Source organism: Tursiops truncatus, chromosome 6, assembly GCF_011762595.2.
Source record: "Tursiops truncatus isolate mTurTru1 chromosome 6, mTurTru1.mat.Y, whole genome shotgun sequence".
NCBI lineage: Eukaryota > Metazoa > Chordata > Mammalia > Artiodactyla > Delphinidae > Tursiops > Tursiops truncatus.
In genome coordinates this window covers 115,066,254-115,084,834 of record NC_047039.1, presented here as the reverse complement: position 1 = coordinate 115,084,834, position 18,581 = coordinate 115,066,254, and the positions used below count along the sequence as shown (strand labels likewise).

Sequence of the window (18,581 nt, the reverse complement as noted above, 5' to 3'; positions counted from 1 at the left end):
GTTCCCTCAGCCGGCAGGACTGGTCCAGCCCCCACCTCCCGTGGCTGGCGCTGCCCCTGTGTGGGCAGGTGGGCCCCACGTGGTGCGGCCCGGGAGACCCTGGACGCCAAGCATAGAGCCCCTGTGTACCCCGCCCCCCCAAGTCTCTGGTTGACATTAAAGATAAAACAGCCAGTTATTTTATCAGCAAAATGGGTTTATTCAGGAACAGCAGAGAATTGCAACTCAGGACAAGAGGGCTACAGCGAAAACTATAGGCAAGACCAGCTAATAAAGGAGAGGAATGTTACTTGACAGAGAAAAAGGAGGAAGTTGGGAGGGGCCGCTTGCAAGGAGAGCCCATTGGAGGAAACGGGGTTCAGGGTGGCGACGCTTCCCATTGGCTGGGCTGCTGCCGGCGGGGAGAAAACCTCCTCTTTCCTCTGGGTCCATGTGAGGTACATGTCTGCCTGTTTGGGGTCTGCAGACACGATGAGTGGTGGTGTGTGAGAGCTCCCCCTTCCAGCCTTCCCGACTCCATTTTAATGAGGATTCCCTTCATTCAGTTTCACACCGTGAACACCAGAAGGTCCCCCTTCCTCCTTCACGGAGAAAGAAGAAGCCTCTAGAGACGGTGCCCCTGCAGGTGGAGCGAGGTGGTGCCTGCCCACAGGGTCCTGGGGCTCCATCCCCAGGAGAGGCCGGGAGCCGCTCCTTAAAGTCGGGGGACCCCTACAGGTGCCTGGACCTCTCCCTTCTCAGCACACGCCCCACGGACACCCCTATTTATGTCTTATTTGCTGCCATGATCTTAGCACCTGTGTTAGGTTTTTTCAGAGAGAGTGATTGTTTTTTAAGGAATTAGGTCACGCACTTGTGGGAGCTGGCAAGTCCAGAATTCTCAGCCCGGGGGTGGGCGCGGGCGGTGACAGGCTGGAGACCCAGGGAGGAGTCTAGAGGCAGACATCCCTGTTCCTCAGGGGACCTCAGTCTTTTCTCTTAAGGCCGTCAACTGATTGGACAAGGCCCACCCACATCATGGAGAGTCTCTGCTTTACCAGTGTTGTTTTGTCTACTGACTTCAAGGTTAATTTCATCTGAAAAATACTTTCACAGCAACATGTGACTGTACTTGACCAAATATCTGGGCACCATGGCCTTGTCGCGTTGACACATAAAATTAACCGTCACAGCACCCAACCCTAGAAACACTCCCGTAGATGGGCTCTGCCCTTTTCCGTACTCAGGAGAGCACCCTCCAGGGTCCAGGGGAGGCTTGTGTCTCGGGAGATGTCAGAGCCCGGAGCCCAGCAGTAACACAGAGACCCAACTGCCTCTGACGCTGGACTCCTCCTTCCTCAGTTGGGCCTGTGACTCTGCTCAGTTATGGCTGTGTGAGTCTCCTCCCTGTGTGGCCCTGGGCCAGCTCCCTGTGCCTTACCTGTGCAGGCTTCCTTACCTGAGGACCAGGGATGATGAGGACGACCCAGCAGGGCTGCTGTGAGAAGGGCCTGCCATGATGCTTGAGAAATGCTCAAAAGGTGTCCTGGGCCGCTGTGCCCCCGAGGACCCTGCTTCCTCACCAGTGTGGGCTCTGAGGTTCCCAAACTGCTGGCCTGGAGGTGGGCGGGGCCCGCACCACACACATGCTCCCTCCTCCCCGAATTCCCGTGTGGACGCTCCCTTCCTCTGACCAGACCTCCCACCCCCCAGCCTCCCCGCAGCCCTGCCCGGTCCAGCCTCAGGATTCCCGCCTCCCTCGCAGCCCCAGAGGGTCCCTGAGCTCAGCTGCCCCCTCCCACCGGCCCACCTGGGGCTCGCCGTCGCTGCAGCCCTCACCCCCACCCGGTCCGTCCTTGCAGCTCACGCCCTCCCCCTGACGAGCCCCACCCACCGGGGGCCTCTGGTCCCCGGTCCCTTTGTCGGGGCTGGAGGAGCTTGGCCTCCGACTGGTCTCTGTCCCCCTTGACCGTGAGCCTCAGGGGGGGTCACGCGGGCCCCGTGCGGGCACTTGCTCCTCCCCCGGCCCAGCTCCTTCCTCATCCTCTCCTCACCTCTGCCCCATCCTGCCTCCCAGCCCAGGACCCCCCTGGCTCCCGGAGGAAAAGCGGCAGCTGGAAGTGGGTCCCCGCCTCCTCCCTGGGAACGCGCCCGCTCCCGCGGGGCCCACCTGGGCCTGGCGCTGCCCCCTCCTCATCCCCACGTATCTTCCTGGGGTGCTCCCTCTAGGTATCATTTCCCCCCTGGAAACAGATGTTTGTCTTTGCATCTCGAACAAAACACTCCCCTCCTGCGCCCACACCATTTCTTTGTTCCCCTTTGCAGCAAGACTCCTTGAAAGGATTGCCAGTACTCAGCGTCTCTGTTACCTTTGCTGGGTGCTTTTTAGAAACTTCGGTATGATTCACATATCATAAAGTTCATTTTTAAAGTGTACGGTTCAGTGTTTTTGTCACACTGACAGAGTTGTGCGGCCATCACCACTAGCTCGTCCCCACTGCAGTCACTCCCTGTCACGCCTCCCCCAGCCCCGGGCAACCGGTGGTCCAGTCTGTGGATTTGCCCCTTTTGGACAGTTCATATCAGTGGAGTCATAAAGCGTTTGATCCGTGTCTGGCTTCTCTCCCTCGGCAGCACGGTTTGGAGGATCGTTCACGTTGTAGCGTGTGGCAGTCCTTCAGTCCTTTTAAGGCAGAATCACATGCTGTTGTGTGGATGGACCGATTCTGTTGGTCCACTGGTGGGCATTAGGGTTTTGCTTCCAGTGTTTGGCTCTTGTGACTCACACTTGTGTGCACGTGTTTGTGTGGCCATGTGTTTTCCATTCTCTTGGGAGCCGGGTCGGGTGGTCACCGTGTGTAGCTTTTTGACTGTTTTCCCATCGTGCTTTTTACTCTGAATCCTGCTCCAGGAGCCTTCCCACCAGGGTTCCACCCAAGCACTTGTCAGGGTTTCTGGTGGCTTCCTTGTGGCTCGTCCGCCTGTCGGTGCCTGGCCGGCCCTGCCTCTGTGCACTCACCACCCGGGGTCCCGTTGTTTGAATTACTCTCTGGGTGTTCTGTGTGCCCACTACTCTTCAGCTTTTCTATTTCCATAATAAAAAGATGAAAAAAGTACCATCCCTGTGCCCACCAGTGTACACGGATTACTATTGCGGCTCTGCTCCTAATAGCCCAAAACTGGAAACAGCCTAGATGCCCTTCAGGGGGCGCTGGTCAAACAGACTGCGTCCACACCGAGGGAGCCCCCTCAGCAACAAGGGTGAGCCCTGGGCACACACAGCAACTTGTGTGCATCTCAGGGAGTGTGCCGAGTGAACACAGACCTGGGAAGGCCAGACTGTGTGGCTCCCTCTCTGCAACTTGCTTGAAATGACAAATGATGTGAATGGAGATCAGATCAGCGACTTGGGGCAGCTGTGAAAGGGCAACAGGAGGGCTCCATGGGGCTGGAGCGTTCTGGTTTTCCACTGAAGCAACACAAGGTCCTGGTTGTGATTTGGGGTATATGTGTATGGGTATATGGGACATCTATTATTATTTCTTACAAGTATATGTATATCTACAGTTATCTCAAAATAAAATGTTTAGTTTTTAAAAATCCTTAAGAAGATTTCAATTACAAGTTTTTCTATTTTACAGATAGCCTGAAAATTGGAGTGATTAAATGGCCTCTAAGATTCTTCCAGCTCTAAAATTCAATACTTTAGAGGTTGTTTAGAAAAACTTCCTTGTATCTGAGCTAAAATCTATTCCCCAGGGGACTTCCCCGGTGGTCCAGTGGTAAAGAATCCGCCTTCCAATACAGGGGACACAGGTTCGAGCCCTGGTGGGGGAACTAAGAGCCCACGTTCTGTGGAGCAACTAAGCCCGTGCGCCACAACTACTGAGCCCGTGCACCACAACTACTGAGCTTGTACGGCCACAACTACAGAGTCCACAGACCACAACTAGAGAGAGAAAACCCACACGCCACAACTAGAGAGAAGCCTGCGTGCCACAAGGAAGACCCCATGTGGCCAAAAATATAAATAAATAAACTCTATTCCCCAGTAGCTGTGGAGGTGCCTGGGGCGGCTGTGGCCCAGAGAGCCCCAAGCCAGCCTTGGTCAGGACACTGGCCGCTGCCGCAGGTGAGAATTTCCCAGGATCCTCCTCCGTGGGGGTGGGGCTGCTGAGATTGGTAGGATCCCGTCATTCGTAAATCAGTAGAGGCCGGCACAGGGGCGTGTCCTGAGTGAGGACAAGCCTCAGTGGCCAGAAGAGTTCAGTAACTGGTTGGTTCTGGGGCACAGATGTCAATCAGATGGGCGGGAGCTGGGTACTTGGGAACTGGTTTCCGCCCAGTACAGAGTTTTTGCCTTCTTTTTAAACAACGGGCACTTCCAAGAAAAAACAAAGCGCCACGTGAGATTTTCCCTCAGGAAATAGAGACAGGCTCAGATGCGACAGGGGCGCCTGGTGTCGAGGCCAGCCGTGTGGGTCTGGGTCCCCCCGGGCTGTGTCCATCGCACAAGGCCGCGGAGAGCCTCCCAGCTCAGAGCTCGGTGATCACGCTTCTCCCCGGGGCTCAGCCGGGGCACTGGGTGGGTCATCAGACCCGCCGCTTCAGGTGTTTACAGGCTGCCAACGTGAACACATTTGCCGAGGACCCTGCCCCCGCCCCCGCCAAGAGGGCTTAAAGAAGAAAAGTGCGAATGACAAGGAAGGGCGGCCCCTCCAGCCAGGGCAGCCCACACTCCAGGGAAGCCACGCACACAGCAACTGGCTCCAGGTGAATCTCCCTGGAGGGTCAGAGTTGAAAGGAGAATGTAAATAAAACAGGAGACTTTCAGTTCTGTCCTGTAGGGGCCCGTGGCGAAGGGCTGCATCCTACGGGGGGCTGGCTGTCTGGGTGCATCGGACCTGGAAGCACCTGGGCACCCGTCTCTGCTTTCGCGGACGGGGACCCCCTGCGCTTTCAGACCAGAGACTGTGCTGCTGGTCCCTGAGCTAATGTCCACTCGCAGCCCCCCGCACGGCCCACGGCGTCCTGCCCCGGGCCGGCTACCCTGCAGGCCGGGGCCTGTCCCTGAGCAAGGGGAAGCCAGACGCTAGAAACTTCGAGCAGACCGGCAGCAACAAGCCGGTAATACAGAACCAGAGCTTGTGAAGGAGAGCTCATCGCGTGGAGTAATCGCCGGAGCCAGCGAGCGCTGCGGCTCCCAAACCCCAGGGATGAGGGCCAGTCCGGGGGCTTCCACCTCCCAAGGAAGGAGGGCCGGCCGGAGGGAAGAGGGACGTCTGGGCTATCACGACAAAAGGCAGGTCCAAGAAGCCTGCGTTTAACCAGAAGGCATTCGTCTGCAGTGGGGAAGGAAACCGTGCCCCCGAAGTCAAAACCAAGAAACAAAAGGCAGTAGAGGGAGTTAATAAAGAGAAAAGCTTGGAAGGAAATCATGCCATTTGCAGCAACATGGATGGACCTAGAGATGATCACGCAAAGTGAAGTAAGTCAGGCAGAAAGGCAAGTATCATGTGGTCTCACTTATATGTGGAATCTGAAGGATGCAAATGAACTTACAAAACAGAAACAGACTCACAGACACAGAAAACAAGCTTGTGTTTACCAAAGGGGGAAGGTGGGGGGAGGGATAAATTAGGGGTTTCGGATTAACATATACACGCTACTGTATTTAAGATAGATAACCAACAAGGCCCTACTGTATAGCACAGGGAACTATAGTCAATCTCTTACGATAACCTGTAATAGAAAAGAATCTGAAAAAATATGTATATAACTCAAAAAAAAGGAGAAAGCTTAATTAAATAATTAAATCAGGAGGTACAAAACCAAAAACCAGTTCTTTGTGTTTTTGTTTTCGTTTTGTTTTGTTCTGGCCACACCGAGCGGCTTGTGGGATCTTAGTTCCCTGACCAAGGATCCATCCCAGGCCCTCGGCAGTGAAAGCAACGAGTCCTAACCACTGGACCGCCAGGGAATTCCCCAAAATCTAGTTCTTTGAAAAGACCAATGAACTAAACTTTTGATAAAACTAATTAAGGGAAAACAAAAGAGAAGTAAAAACTCGCTGAACGTTCATGAAAGGTGAGAAGCACACACGTAAACAAGATTTACACCGAACGCCCTGATGTTATGGTAATAAATGTGAAAACCTCCTCAAGAAATCAAGGCCTCCTATCAGAACGGGCCTGGGGGAAGCAGGAGACTGGAGCAGGCGATGAGCAGAGAGCAGATGGGCTCAGAAGTTCCCGCCGTCTGGGACGTGGGCCCCCGGGCTCCCCACCAGTCCTGGCTGCAGCCCCAGGACCCTGAGTCAGGACCACTGGCCGCCGCCTGAGACAGCACGTGTGTCTGGTGGTCGCGGACAGCCAGCGACACAGCGGCCGGCTCTGCAGCGCAGACCCCGGGCATCCGGGTGGGCGGGTGGCTGGCATCCCCTGTAACTTAAGATTCCATATAGTTTATTTTAACTTTTAAGAATAACATCTGTGGTTTGATTTCCTTTTTCATGAATACAAAGCGGAGTGTGTTCATTGTATAATACTTAGAAAACGCAAAAAGTAAAAGAGAAAACCCAGAGGACTGGCAGGTGCCCCCCGGTGCCGAGTGGGTTGAGGCCCACGGGCCTTTGTCCCGACGTGGCCGCTTTGGTGACACACAGCTTCGTGACACACTGGAAGGATTTGTCCCCGTGACATTGAATATTTAATGTAAAATGTGGTTTTTAAGTAGCCATTCGTCATTCCTCCGATTTCTGCCTCGTTTTTGGTCGTCAGGAGGCCCTCAGTCAGAGCAGGCAGGGAGCAGGAAAGCCCACCCGAATGGCGGTGACCCCTGACCTCTACCCCCGGCCCCCACTGCAGTCTGGCACCCGGTGAGAACGGGGCCCGAAGAGCCTTCTGGCCGAGACTCCCAGGGCTGGTTCCTTTGTGCTGCAGGAGTAACTCGACTCAGTTTGACACCATCGCAGTGACCCTTGGTGTTTAAAGTTGGCAACCTTAATTTTTAAAGAAAGGAACAATCGTTAAGCCAAATCAGGAAGTTAAAAATCACACCTCTGGCATGGAGGGACTAAGAGATCGACCAGTGTTGGCAAGAACTCGGGGGGGTGGGGGGTAGCGTCCTGAGGCAGCTACCCTGGAAGAGTCCGCGGGTTCCGCGAGAGTTATACACCAGCCACGTCTGGCCCGGCGCTCCCTGCCCACAGGCGTGCCCGCGGCCGGGTCCACACCGTGGCACGTTACCCAGCTGAGATGCCGCAGTGTGGATGAACCTTGAAAATGTCGTGCTTAGTGGAAGGAGCCAGACAGGAAAGGACGTGCATTACGGCTCCGTGTGCACGAAGCGTCCTGAACAGGCAGAGCCACAGGGACAGGAGCAGGGTCATGGGTGCAGGAGGGCGGGGGGCCAGGGTGGGTGGCTGCTGGCGGGGATAGGCGATCTTTCGGGGTGATGACAGGCTCTGGATTAGGGGTGATGGTTACACATGCCTGAATATACTAGGAACACTGAATTGTATACTTTAAAAGGTTCAATTCCATGGTATGTGAATTACACCTCAATAAAGCTTTAAAAAGATCACTGAGATGATCGCACAAAAGTTTAATTCAGTTTGAATGGCTTTCAAGTTAGCGCTGTTATTTAACTGAAGCGGCCTGAGTGGCCACATCTGCAGGGCCCAGGCTTTGCACCCCCATGTCTCTGGGGATCCTGGGTGTCTCTGCATTTGGGACCGGGGGCAGCAGGGTACGTCTCCCCGTAGCTGTTGTGGGGAGTGGCAGCTGGGGGTCCGGTGTCCCCTCGTCCTGCCCCGAGGGCCCGGGATTGCAGTGGAGAGGTGTCCGGCCGCCTGCAGGGCCGCTCTCCTATGTGGTCAGCTGCTTTTCTCAGTCAAGACCAGTGTGTCCAGCAGAAATACGTGAGCCACACGTGTGGTTTTAAATTTTCTATAAAAAGAAAGGCGAAATTAACTTTAGTGGTATATTTTATTTAACCCTGGCATACGCAACATGTTACTATTGCGACACGTACTGGATACACGGAAGTCAGTACTGAGACCCTTTCTGCTGTCACCCCGTGTGCGTTCTGCGCTTACAGCACGTGGGGAAATGGGCCCGGGAGGCCGCCCTTATCACCCTCCACCACCCCATCTGCCCCACGATGGAGGGCAGAGGGCATACCTGGGGGGACACGCAGCCAGCGCTCCCATAGTTGTGGAAAACGACACAGAAAAATGACACAGGAAGCATGATCTGGCGCCCAAACCAGAATGCTGTGCTGACCTCTCTAAAGGCCGCGCCGTCACTCCCCGTGGTGCTGAGAGAATGCATCGTGTTCTGTGCTCTCCTGGGCCAGGTGGGCAGATGGACAGATGGACGGGAGGCACGGGCCTGGGCCAGCAATGTGATTCTTTGTGGGGTCCTTCAGCTCTCCTTTCTGGGCTGTTTGAAGGGCAGCTTCGGGTCAGGAACAGTGAATCGTCCACTCCTCGCTGCCCTTCCCACGTCCTCTGGGCTCCCGCGGGGTCTCAGGCTTTGCCGCCCCTGCCCCGCCCGCTCACAACGCTGCTTTGAGAAGGGGCGACCGGCCTGAAGAACGTGCCCCCAGCCCAGCTCATGACCAAGCTGGGCTCCTGCCTGGCTTGGCCTCCTTTGGACCTGAGGGGTCTCTGGGCACAGTCGGGCCGGGTGGGGGGACGTGCCCACGAGCACCCACTCTGTACTCCCCTTCTGCGTCTCGGTGGGGCTGGGCTGTGGTGGACGTGGGGGCACTCTGTCTGGAGGCGGCAGCATCCCTGGGAGGGTGGCCCTGCTGAGGTGTCCTCTTTCCCCTACTGGGCCTGCTGGATCCCCTTGGGCCTGGCTGAGGGGTGGCATCCAGGAGGCATCTGCGTTGGGCCAGGTTGGTCAGTGTGCCAAGCAGGAGACAGGTGGACATGGGGCAGGCATATCTGGGGACGCTGATCACCCCAGAACCTGTAGCAGGCCAGGCCATCTCCCAGGTGGCTCTTAGGTAGGTTGCTAAGTAGCTCTCAGGTAGGGTCCCAGGTAGCTCTCAGGTAGGTTCCCAGGTAGCTCTCAGGTAGACGCCCAGGTAGGTTTACAGGTAGGCTTCTGGTAGACGCCCGGGAGGCTCCCAGGTAGGTCCCAGCTCTCAGGAGGAGGCAGTCCGACCTGCAAGGTGTGTCTCTCTGGGAACTCCCCTGCGCGCTTCCTTGGGTTTGAGTCTGTTTCTAGGTGGGTTTGCTGCTGGGCTGGGGGCTTCCTGCTCAGGTAGGGAGTGGAGCTGGGGAAGCAGGAGCCTCTGGGGTGAGTGGAGATCTGGTCGTGTGCCGGGGCTCCTTGCAGGGATTTGGCTCCGCTTAGCCCCTTTCAGCAAAAGTCACAACGCTAAACAAGTTGTATTTGGTGACTCTGATTTAAGGAAAGTTTGAAAACTGCCAGGTGGCGCTCACCGCGGGGCCTCCGGGAGCTCCTGTCCCTGGGAAGGCCCGTTCGCCTCGGCACGCACCGCAGACCCAGCACCACGATTCCGGCTAAAGACCATTTGGGCTCCAGGCAGACTTTTTCATTTTAAAGTGAGATCAATTTTTAAAGTCTGCAGTGGGGTGAACTTGAACTTGGTCGTTGTCAGCAGTTTTCAATCTCAGAAGCACATTGGGCTTAGTTGCTGTGGCTGGTTGTAGATTGATTTCAGATTCCAGGGCTGAGGGACAGACCAGAGCCGAGTTTCGATGGCCTCAGTCCTTTCCCAAGGAGGGTCTGGCTCTGTCCACCTGACCTGGGGCCGGCCTGAGGCCCCAGCCAATCAGCTGCCTCCGAGTGGCCAGGCGCTGGCCACTGTGCCCCTGAGAGAAAGGGGGAGAGTGGTGCCAACAGGGAGGTGGAAGCCCGCCTGCAGCAGGGACTCCCCTAACGGAGAGGGTTAGGGAAAAGCACCCTCCCGTGAAAGAGCCACTGGCCATTTGCCCCCTTCCTGGGCTGACCAGCAAAGTGGACGGCTGCAGCGGGAAGGAGGCCATCAGGGCGGTGAGCTCAGGGACAGCAACCCGAGCGGCTCGGGTGGAAAGAGCGTGACCGCCAGGGAGTGGGCGCACTGCTGGGCTGGGGCTCCTCCTGCGGGGGCCTGACGCAGCGGGGTGGGCAGGACGTTCACCCCGCAGAAATAAAGCCTCCGCCTTCTCAAGGAGGAATGTCCCTCGGGCCGCCCCGTGCTGGGAGGAACGAGGAGGGCAGGAGACCCTTTCAGAAGCCCCCGGCGCCCTTTGGGGTTTATTTAAACAACCCAATTGCTCTTAACCCCTCGCGTGGGAGGTGGGTGCTTGGCCCCGTGTTCTCGGGTGGGAGACGGGAAAGGGTGCCGAGCCAGAACGCTGCACCCGGGAGAGCCCCGGCCCCTACCCTGGCCTCGCGTAGGGATGCAGGCCCCAGCCCCGCCGGGAGCTCGCTGGCCCGGGGTTTGCTGCTTGCTTGGCGGGCTGGCTGGCGGGTGGATGGATCTGGACACAGCTGTGTGCCGCGAATGGCCAGGGGCTCCAGAGGCGGCCAGCAACGGTGTTGACCCCGTGGAGCCAGCCCAGCTGGACGAGCGCTCAGCCTTGCTGAGGCCTCAGTGATGCTGTGAGCTGACCCCACGGGGACTGGGCCTGGGTGAGGCCTGACTGTTGGGCTGAAGCACAGGAAGACAGGGGAAGAAACAGGCCGGGCTCCCGGCACCTCCCCGGGGAGGGGCCCACGGGGCCTGGGCCATTTGCAGCTCCCCCTGTTGGGAACCCTCCGCCGGCCCAAGGGTCACCCCCTGCCCTGGCCAGATGGGCCCCGGAGAGGCGGGGTGTGGTCACGGAGGCCCGTCAGCGGGCCGTGGAGTTGGACCACCCCTCAGCGCCCACTGCTGCTCTGGGACCCCCAGCAAAGGGCCTGCAGAAGAGGGACAGACATTGGACCCGTCAGAGACTGTGACCGGGCGGGCTTCGCGGGACAGCGGCCGTGAGGGGCGTGAGTGGCACCTCTGCTTCGTGCGGGACAAGCACGCAGGGACAGTGCTCCTCCCTGCGGAGTGCCCTGGCTGGGGCCTCGGTGTGGACGGGACAGCTGCGGTCACGCGCCCTGGGACAGCACCGCCAGCAGAAGGGCCCAGAGACCAGCTCGGGGTGCTGCACTCCCTTCCCTGGCGGGAACTCGGCAGCTGGGAGGATGGTGCGCCCCCCCGGCCACCCAAAGAGGGTGTGCGGTGGGGATGGGTCTCTGTTTAGAGACACAGCCTCCTGGAGTGGCAGGCCCCCCGGGGTTGGGTCAGATTTGGGGTGGGAGGTGGGAAGGACCATCTGGGGTTAGGTCCCGGCAAGGGGCGGGGTGCCTGTGCACAGGGGCCGGATTACCTGCCCCACTCGAGGTCCATTAAAATGACAGTAAAGACATTAGGAAAACCAAAAGTGCTTGAAGGCAGAGAGGAGGGAAGAGGGGTCTTGCAGGCTGGGAAAGCAGAGCCCACGGCTGAGGGCTGGCAGAGCCTGGCTGCAGAGCCGGGGAGGCTCCAGGCTGGAAACAGGGCCTTGGGGAGGTCTGCGTGGGTGGGGACTGAGACCCTAGGTGGGGAAGGGAGGATTCCTTCCCTACAGACAGACAGACTGGTCTTCCAGGCCCGTTACCCACAGTGACGTCCAGGAGGACGTTTCCCAGGACTGAAGGACATGAGCACGCCTAGGGGGTCCTGCCCCATCCGTCTGTCCTGCTGACACCTGGATGCTGTCAGGGGAAGGTCCCCCAGGAGGAGAAGAGCAGTGTCCTACCTACGGTCGGGCGTCAGGTGGTTCAGAGCTCTCAGCACCAACGTCAGCAGCTGGAAGGACCGTCACCATCACATACCTGGGGACGGCCTCTCACCTGCAGCCCGTGCACAGCCAGCCTTCCAGCCGAGGCTTAGTGCCCAGCGAAGACATTTCCAGACAAACAAAGACCGGTCAAATGCCCCTCCCTTGAGTTCTTCTCACGAAACTCGTGGAGAATGTGTTCCTCTAGCACCAGGAGGAAAACTGAGAAACATGAAGGCTTACAAATCAGGAAATGCCGGATGCACCAGGAGAGAAGATGGGGAGGGAGTCCTAGCGCAGCAGCTGTGCCGCCGGGCTAGAGAGCAGCCATCCGGATTGAGGCGGGCGGGCAGAGGCTCGAGAAGGGGTGTCTCTGGGAGCAAGGGCAGACTTCCAGGCTTGTCTGAACATCCTGGGGAGGTGTTAGGGTGCTGTCAGAGTCCTGTTAATGATGGCCTTGCAGGAAATCCAGCAGGGAAGAGGTCGCGTTATTTTTTCTTTAATCTTTCCCCCCGTTCTGTAGATAGGATAATTTCCGTTGCTCTGTCTTCAGACTCACTGACTCTGTAATCTGCCGTCTCCAGTCTGCGGCCAAGCCCAATCAGTGGGTTTTGCGTTTCAGTTATTATACTTTTTATTGGAGAACTGCCATTTAGTTCTCTTATGTAGTTTCATGTAATTTCCGTTTGTACCTCTCTGTTTACTCATTTAAGACCATATTTCCCTTTAACTTTTTGAACATGTTTTTCACTCATTCTTTGCACAGTTACAAGAGTTGTGTTAAAGTCTTTGCTAAATTCAACCTGTGAGCTGCCTTGGAGTTGCTTTCCGTCATGTGCTGTCCTGGATTTCTCTCCCCTTGAGCGTGGGTCATATTTTCCTCCTATTCGCAGGTCTTGTGACTTTTATATTATGTGCTGAACACTGTAAACGTTACACTGTGGAGACTGGATTGTTACCTTCCGCTGAAGCATGTTGGCCTTTGTTCTAGCGAACAGTTCATTTCTAGCCGATTACCTTGAACTGGGGGGCACGGCTTGACATTTCGTTAGGGTGGATCTTTATCTTGGTGGGACTCAACATGCAGAGTGTTCCGTGGATTTTTTTATTTCTTTTTTTTACTGGCTGCATTGGGTCTTCGTTGCTGCGCGGGAGCTTTCTCTAGTTGCGGCGAGCGGGGGCTACCCTTCCTTGCAGTGCGCGGGCTTCTCATCGCGGTGGCTTCTCTTGTTGCGGAGCACGGGCTTTAGGCGCGCAGGTTTCAGTAGTTATGGCACGTGGGCTCAGTAGTTGTGGCGCGCAGGCTCAGTAGTTGTGGCACACGAGCTTAGTTGGCTCCGTGGCATGTGGGATCTTCCCGGAGCAGGGCTCGAACCCGTGCTCCCTGCATCGGCAGGCAGATTCTTAACCACTGTGCCACCAGGGAAGCCCTGTTCCACGGATTTTATTGGGGCTTGGTTTTAGATTTTGGCAGAGTTGGTCTGGGGCAGGGCTAACTCGCCACCGTCGCTGGGCTGGAGCCCAGAGTGTGCAGCATTGCTTGACTGTTAGTGCCCCTGTCGAGCTCTCGGCCTGGGGACAGCTGCCTCTGGGAGCCCTGGGGATCCTGCATTGCTCACCTGCACTTCTGGCCCTGAATGACCCCTCCAGCTGGTGCCCTGGCTCGCGGGTGCGCGGCCTCCTCCTCCACCGGAGGGATGCTCTGCTCACCAGGTTCCGGGTCATGATCTTGGCTGGGAGGTCGCCCCCAGCTGGGAGCCGGCCCATCCCTGGGCCCCCCAGCCTGGGCATCATCCGTCGTGCACAGCCTATTGTCCAGAAGTCGGCCGCCTAAAACGTGTCTGGTGGACGTTGTCTGCAGTGGGAGGGCCGGCCCGACACCAGTCAGTCTGCATGGCCAGAGCACAAGTTTGGAGCAAACTGAACAAGGCAGGAAAGTATCCGGAGTTCACCCAGCTCAGCCCTGCTCTGCTCCTGTCTCCTGCAGATAGCGTGTCAGCAGAAGACGCTCGGAGAGCTGTTTCAGGGGCTGTCGGGGTTTGGGGGGCTGGGGCGTGACAGTGAATTCTCACCTTGAGCTTGGTCAGTCAGGTGTAAGACGGGACGCTCAGGAAGCAACCGTATCAGCGTGCTAGTGAGAAGTGTGGCTGTAAATGTCCTCAAGCATAGCCAAAAGCGTGTGGAGCTGGGGGGGGAGCCCCGAGGGCCTGCCCTCCAGGCCCGTGCCGGGACTCGCGTTTACACAGGCGGCGCCGTGTGCCACCGTGACAGAAGTCCCACCGCAAATGAGGAAAAACGAGACCAGCTCCGTAAATGTGGAAAAGCGTCTTGTATAAGATACACGTTGGCAGGACCCTGTTGGCCGCCTGGGAGTGGCACCACTTTGTGGCCAGCCTGGAGGATTTGGAGCTGGGCGTGCCCGTGTGGGCTGGCTCAGGGGTCCTCATGGTGGGTCCACCCCTGAGGTTAGTGCTGAGTGTCCTGGGTCCAGCCGGGGAAGCCGAGGCCACCTGAGCCCCCACCCCGACCCCAAGCACAGAAGTGGGCCCTGCGTGGCTGCCTGTCAGGGCCCGTTCCCTTCTGTGTGGAACCTGCAGCCTAACTGTCCCTCTCCACTGGTCCCTTGAGCAGCTCCCTGCCTTCCCCTGAGGATGGACGCCGGAGACCCTGCCGGAGATGCCGCCGGAGAGCCTGCTGCTGGTGACACTGCTGGTGACCCAGCTGGTGGTGAGTGTGTCCCCATGGGTGAGTCTGCACCCCGCACGGCCCAGGTCCAGCCTGGCTGCACTTGTCAGGGCTGGGCATGGGGTGGGTGTGTGGGGGGTCTGTGTACAGGTGCATGCGTGTGCACCGGGCGGGGACCCCAGGTGGGAGGCGTCCAGGCGATGTGGCTTTCTAGGGGCCTGGGACGTGTGGAGCGGCCTCAGGTGTGGACGGGAGCAGGCAGGTGGCTGCTGCCACGTCCTTCCTGTCCTGAGGGCCGCGGGCGGGCACCTCCCTTTGCCCTGGGAAATGTGGCCTCGTGGTCCTGCAGTGGACCGCCTCCTGGCCACTTGCTTCATGTCTGACACCGAGGGTTGGCCATGACGGGACGGACACTTCAGGGAGCCCACACTGAAGTGTGGGTGAAGCTGGGTGCAGGGGGCTGGTGGGCACGGCGGGGTTCTCTCTGGAGCCTGGCTCTGCGCCCCACACCAAGTGCGGACACAAGGCATCTTATCAGTCCTGCCAAGAGGGAGAGAGGACGGGGGGGCTGGGAGGTGTCTGAAGAGTGAGGGCCCCAGACTGGCGCTTCCAGCTTGGGAGCCCCGGGATCCCACATGGTCCCTGGCCCCAAGAGAGCGGAGGCTCTGCCTTCCGTTTCTCCTCCGGGAGCCCCGAACTCCTCGCGGTGGTGTCTGTGGGCTCCGGGAGGCTTTCTTTCTGAGTGTCTCCTGCGTTTGGTGAGTGTTGTGGGCAGGGCAGACGCGGGGCCACGTGAAGCCTGATCTCACCCCACCAAGGACAGGTGGTGACGTGGAAGAGGAGACCAAGGCTGGAGAAGGAGGGGCTCCTCCCAGGCTGGGATCGGGTGTCCGGTTGGAGAGTGGGGCGCCCCTCCCTGATGGCCCCTGGCATCCTGGGGGGCCGTCCCTGTACCGGGCTGGGGACCTCTGGTGGGCACAGGGGTGGGAGGGAGAGCCCCCAGTAAGTAAGCAAAGTGCTGCCCCTTCTTGCAGGTGGTGGGGAACCTGGGGCCTCTTCCCAGCCTCTGCTCACCCACCCCAGGGTCCTGAGAGGCTGTGGAGTCGGCCCCCCGTCTCCTGTGGGGTCCTCCGCAGGTGCACACAGCCTGCTCCAAGCAGAGTCTCCGGGGGGCTGCCCAGGCACCCTCAGCCGCCCACAATGGGCTCGTTTTCTGCTCAAGATTCCCCAGACCTTCAGACCGTGCTTTTCCCCACCTGTCCCCAGTGTGCAGAGTCTTCAGGACCTGACACCACCCTGTTGGGACTGGGGATCAGACACAGCCCCTGGCCTGCTGTGAGTGACCGCAGGCCAGGGAAGCCCTCTTCAGTGGGCATCTCTCCACCAGGATCTGGGTACCTCCCCCAGGATGCTTCTGGCGCCTCTGCTGGTTTTGCCAAGAGCAGGACCCTCCTCACCTGTGGCCCCCGGACTCTGACACCCGAGGCCCCAGGGCCTCGGCTTGTCCTGGACCATCTGGATGCCACCCTCCCCCGCCTGTCCTGATGCTGGGGGCAAGAGGGGAAGGGACAGGCCGGGGAAGACCTGTGGCCCTTCCCTCCCGTCCTCCCCTCTCCTGGGAACAAGAAAACATTCCCCAACTGAGAAGTCAGCTGGGCTCAAAAATTGGTTTTCTCCTGAAATCGTGGCCTTTGGATGAGCAAGTGTACCTGAATCAGAAAAGCTGCGGGCTGAAGTCCAGCAGGTCCCAGGGTCTCGGGCAGCAGTGGATCCCCCTTCCTTGGGAAATTCGAAAGTCAGGCAGACAGAGCTGAATCACTTCTCAGCATGGAGGGAGGGGCAGGCGCGACCCTCCAGGAAGCCCCGTCCCCGCCCCGCCACCCCTCACAGGCTCGTGCAGTACCCGGAACCTCCAGGCCTGGCCCTCCCTGTGTCAGGGCTGGGGTGGGGGGCCCCCCAGCCCCTGGGGCTGTGGAACCATCCTTGGGCTGTGACCTGAGGGAGGCTGTGAAAACAGGCGACACAGCACCCACCTTCCTGACTGTGTGACCTTTCTGTTTCCTTACCTGAGAAAAATAGTTGTTGCCCTATGCTTAGCTCCATCTGTGAATGAAAGACTGCCTGCGTGTGGGCTGTGGAGGCGTTAGCTGTGATCCTCGTTAGTCTTTGACCCGGTGGAATTTATTTTGCTGGGAGAGGTGAGGAATGGGTCCAGTCCGTCCTGGAGGACCACTGGGACACGCAGCAACACTGAGCTCCCCACGGGTGGAGTCTCCCCGGCTTTCTGCTCTGTTCACCTGCTGCATCACGCTATCTGGTGGCGGTGGTTTTATGACCTGCTGCATCCGGCAGGACTAAACCTCTCGTTGCTTCTCTCTCGTTTCTTGTTTATTTTCCATGTAGACGTCAGGATATCTTGCTTGCTTCTGCAGAAATCCGTTGCTGTTTTTACTGGATTTCATGACATTTATGGTTGGCCAAAGAGGCATCTGACGCCATCTCATCCCAGTGTCAGGCAGGACTGGGGGCTCACAACGCCTTCCCACAAGGTGGGGTCTGCTTCTGCCCTTGAGTGGTGCTTCCCGAGGCCTTGCCCTGGGAGCTGGGCTCGGGTGTGTGCCTGAGGCCCTGGGGAGGAGCCCGTCTAAATTCCTGACCCACAGAATCTGGGATCCTGAGAGATGAACCACTTGTTTGGGGCCCGTTGCCTTTCTCTCTATTCTTCTGTCTTCAGCAGTGCTTTTTTTTTTTTTTTTTTAATTTATTTGTGTATCTTTGGCTGCGCTGGGTCTTCATTGCTGCGTGCGGGCTTTCTCTAGTTGCGGCGAGCGGGGGTTGCTCTTCTCTGTGGTGCACGGGCTTCTCATCGCGGTGGCTTCTCTTGTTGCGGAGCACGGGCTCCAGGCGCACAGGCTTCGGTAGGAGCAGCACGCGGGCTCCGTAGTTGTGGCTCGCGGGCTCTAGAGCGCAGGCTCAGTCGTTGTGGCGCCCGGGCTCAGCTGCTCCGCGGCATGTGGGATCTTCCCGGACCGGGGCTCGAACCCGCGTCCCCGGCACTGGGATTGGATTCTTAACCCCTGCGCCACCGGGGAGGCCCCGAAGTTTGATTCTTGAGCTTGAGCTTCAGTGTCCTCTGGACACACTGCTGCCCGCCCGCCCTCACCCACGTGCTCCTGGGGCGGTGTCAGGGGGCAGGTACCAGGCCAGAGGCCACCTGCCCTGCCGCCCCTGACCTGCCGTCTGGCCACCCCTGGCCAGCGGGTCCAGGATATCAGGGTGGCCCAGTCCCGGGCCCAGGCTGGGGAGGTGGCAGCGGTGGCCAGGCTGCAGCCACGGCTGATGTCCACGCTGTGTACGGAAGGCCCCCGTGCCCGCCCTCCTAGCTCAGCCCGGCCTCCTGTGGTGCATCCCTGTGTCGAGGGAGCGGGACTGGCCCACTCTCGGCTGGCAGGGTGGCCCCGGGCCGGGCACCCCGTGCTCGATGAGTCCTCCTTGTGCCGGCCTTTGGTGCCTGCTGCACTCAGGCCCGGGCCCACGTTCACACCGGCCCCGGGGCCCCTCCAGCTCCAACTTGGGCTTCCCGGGTGTCTGCCCATGGCCACGGAAGCTGGTGACCTTGTCTGCGTGTGCAAGTCTGGCCTTGGCACGTCCAGCAGTCACTATAGAGTGTCCCTCAAGGCCTGGGCCACGGCCTTGAACAGGGCCAACATGGTCACCGCCGGGAGCTGGCAGCATCGGGAGGGGACAGACAGCATCCCACGTGCAGTGTCAGGTGAGGGGGCCAGGCCGGCGGGTCAGCGGCGCTTGGGCAGCGGCTTGAAGGCCGAGGGTGTGAGTGACCGAGGGTGCAGCCTGGCCTGTGGCTTGGACCCAAAAGGGCACTGGGCCTGGGGGAGCCGTGAACAGAGAGCAGCCTGGCCCAGCCTGACCGTGTCAGACTTTCCTTGCACTGGGCGTGGTCTGCAGAGCCCAGTGGGGAAGAGGGAGACCTCTGGCTGGCGCCTGCTAGGCCCTTTCTTTTGGTAGGAATTCTTGACTTAACCGTGTCCCGAGGTCATCGAGGTATTGTGCAGGTGCCCTGCGGAGGCTCTGTTGATCTGTCTTC

General features: G+C 58.8%; 1 protein-coding gene and 1 long non-coding RNA gene across 10 annotated transcripts in view; both read left to right on the top strand.

Moving 5' to 3' along the window:
* Positions 1-18,581, top strand: part of EXD3 (exonuclease 3'-5' domain containing 3) — a 76,405-nt gene that overhangs the window by 458 nt on the left and 57,366 nt on the right. For 5 of the 9 annotated variants that reach the window (XM_073806910.1, XM_073806919.1, XM_033859191.2 and 2 more), the window contains exon 2: positions 14,423-14,518. In XM_073806910.1, the coding sequence (XP_073663011.1) occupies positions 14,443-14,518 (76 nt within the window). In that variant the 5' untranslated portion in view covers positions 14,423-14,442. Of the gene's footprint in view, positions 1-14,422; positions 14,537-18,581 lie in introns of all 9 variants that reach the window. The other 4 variants (XM_073806909.1, XM_033859194.2, XM_033859187.2 and 1 more) reach the window with 1 other exon arrangement.
* Positions 14,546-18,074, top strand: LOC117312740 (uncharacterized). The gene is made up of 2 exons (XR_004527215.1): positions 14,546-17,025; positions 18,041-18,074. It is a non-coding gene; the product is annotated as an uncharacterized lncRNA (long non-coding RNA).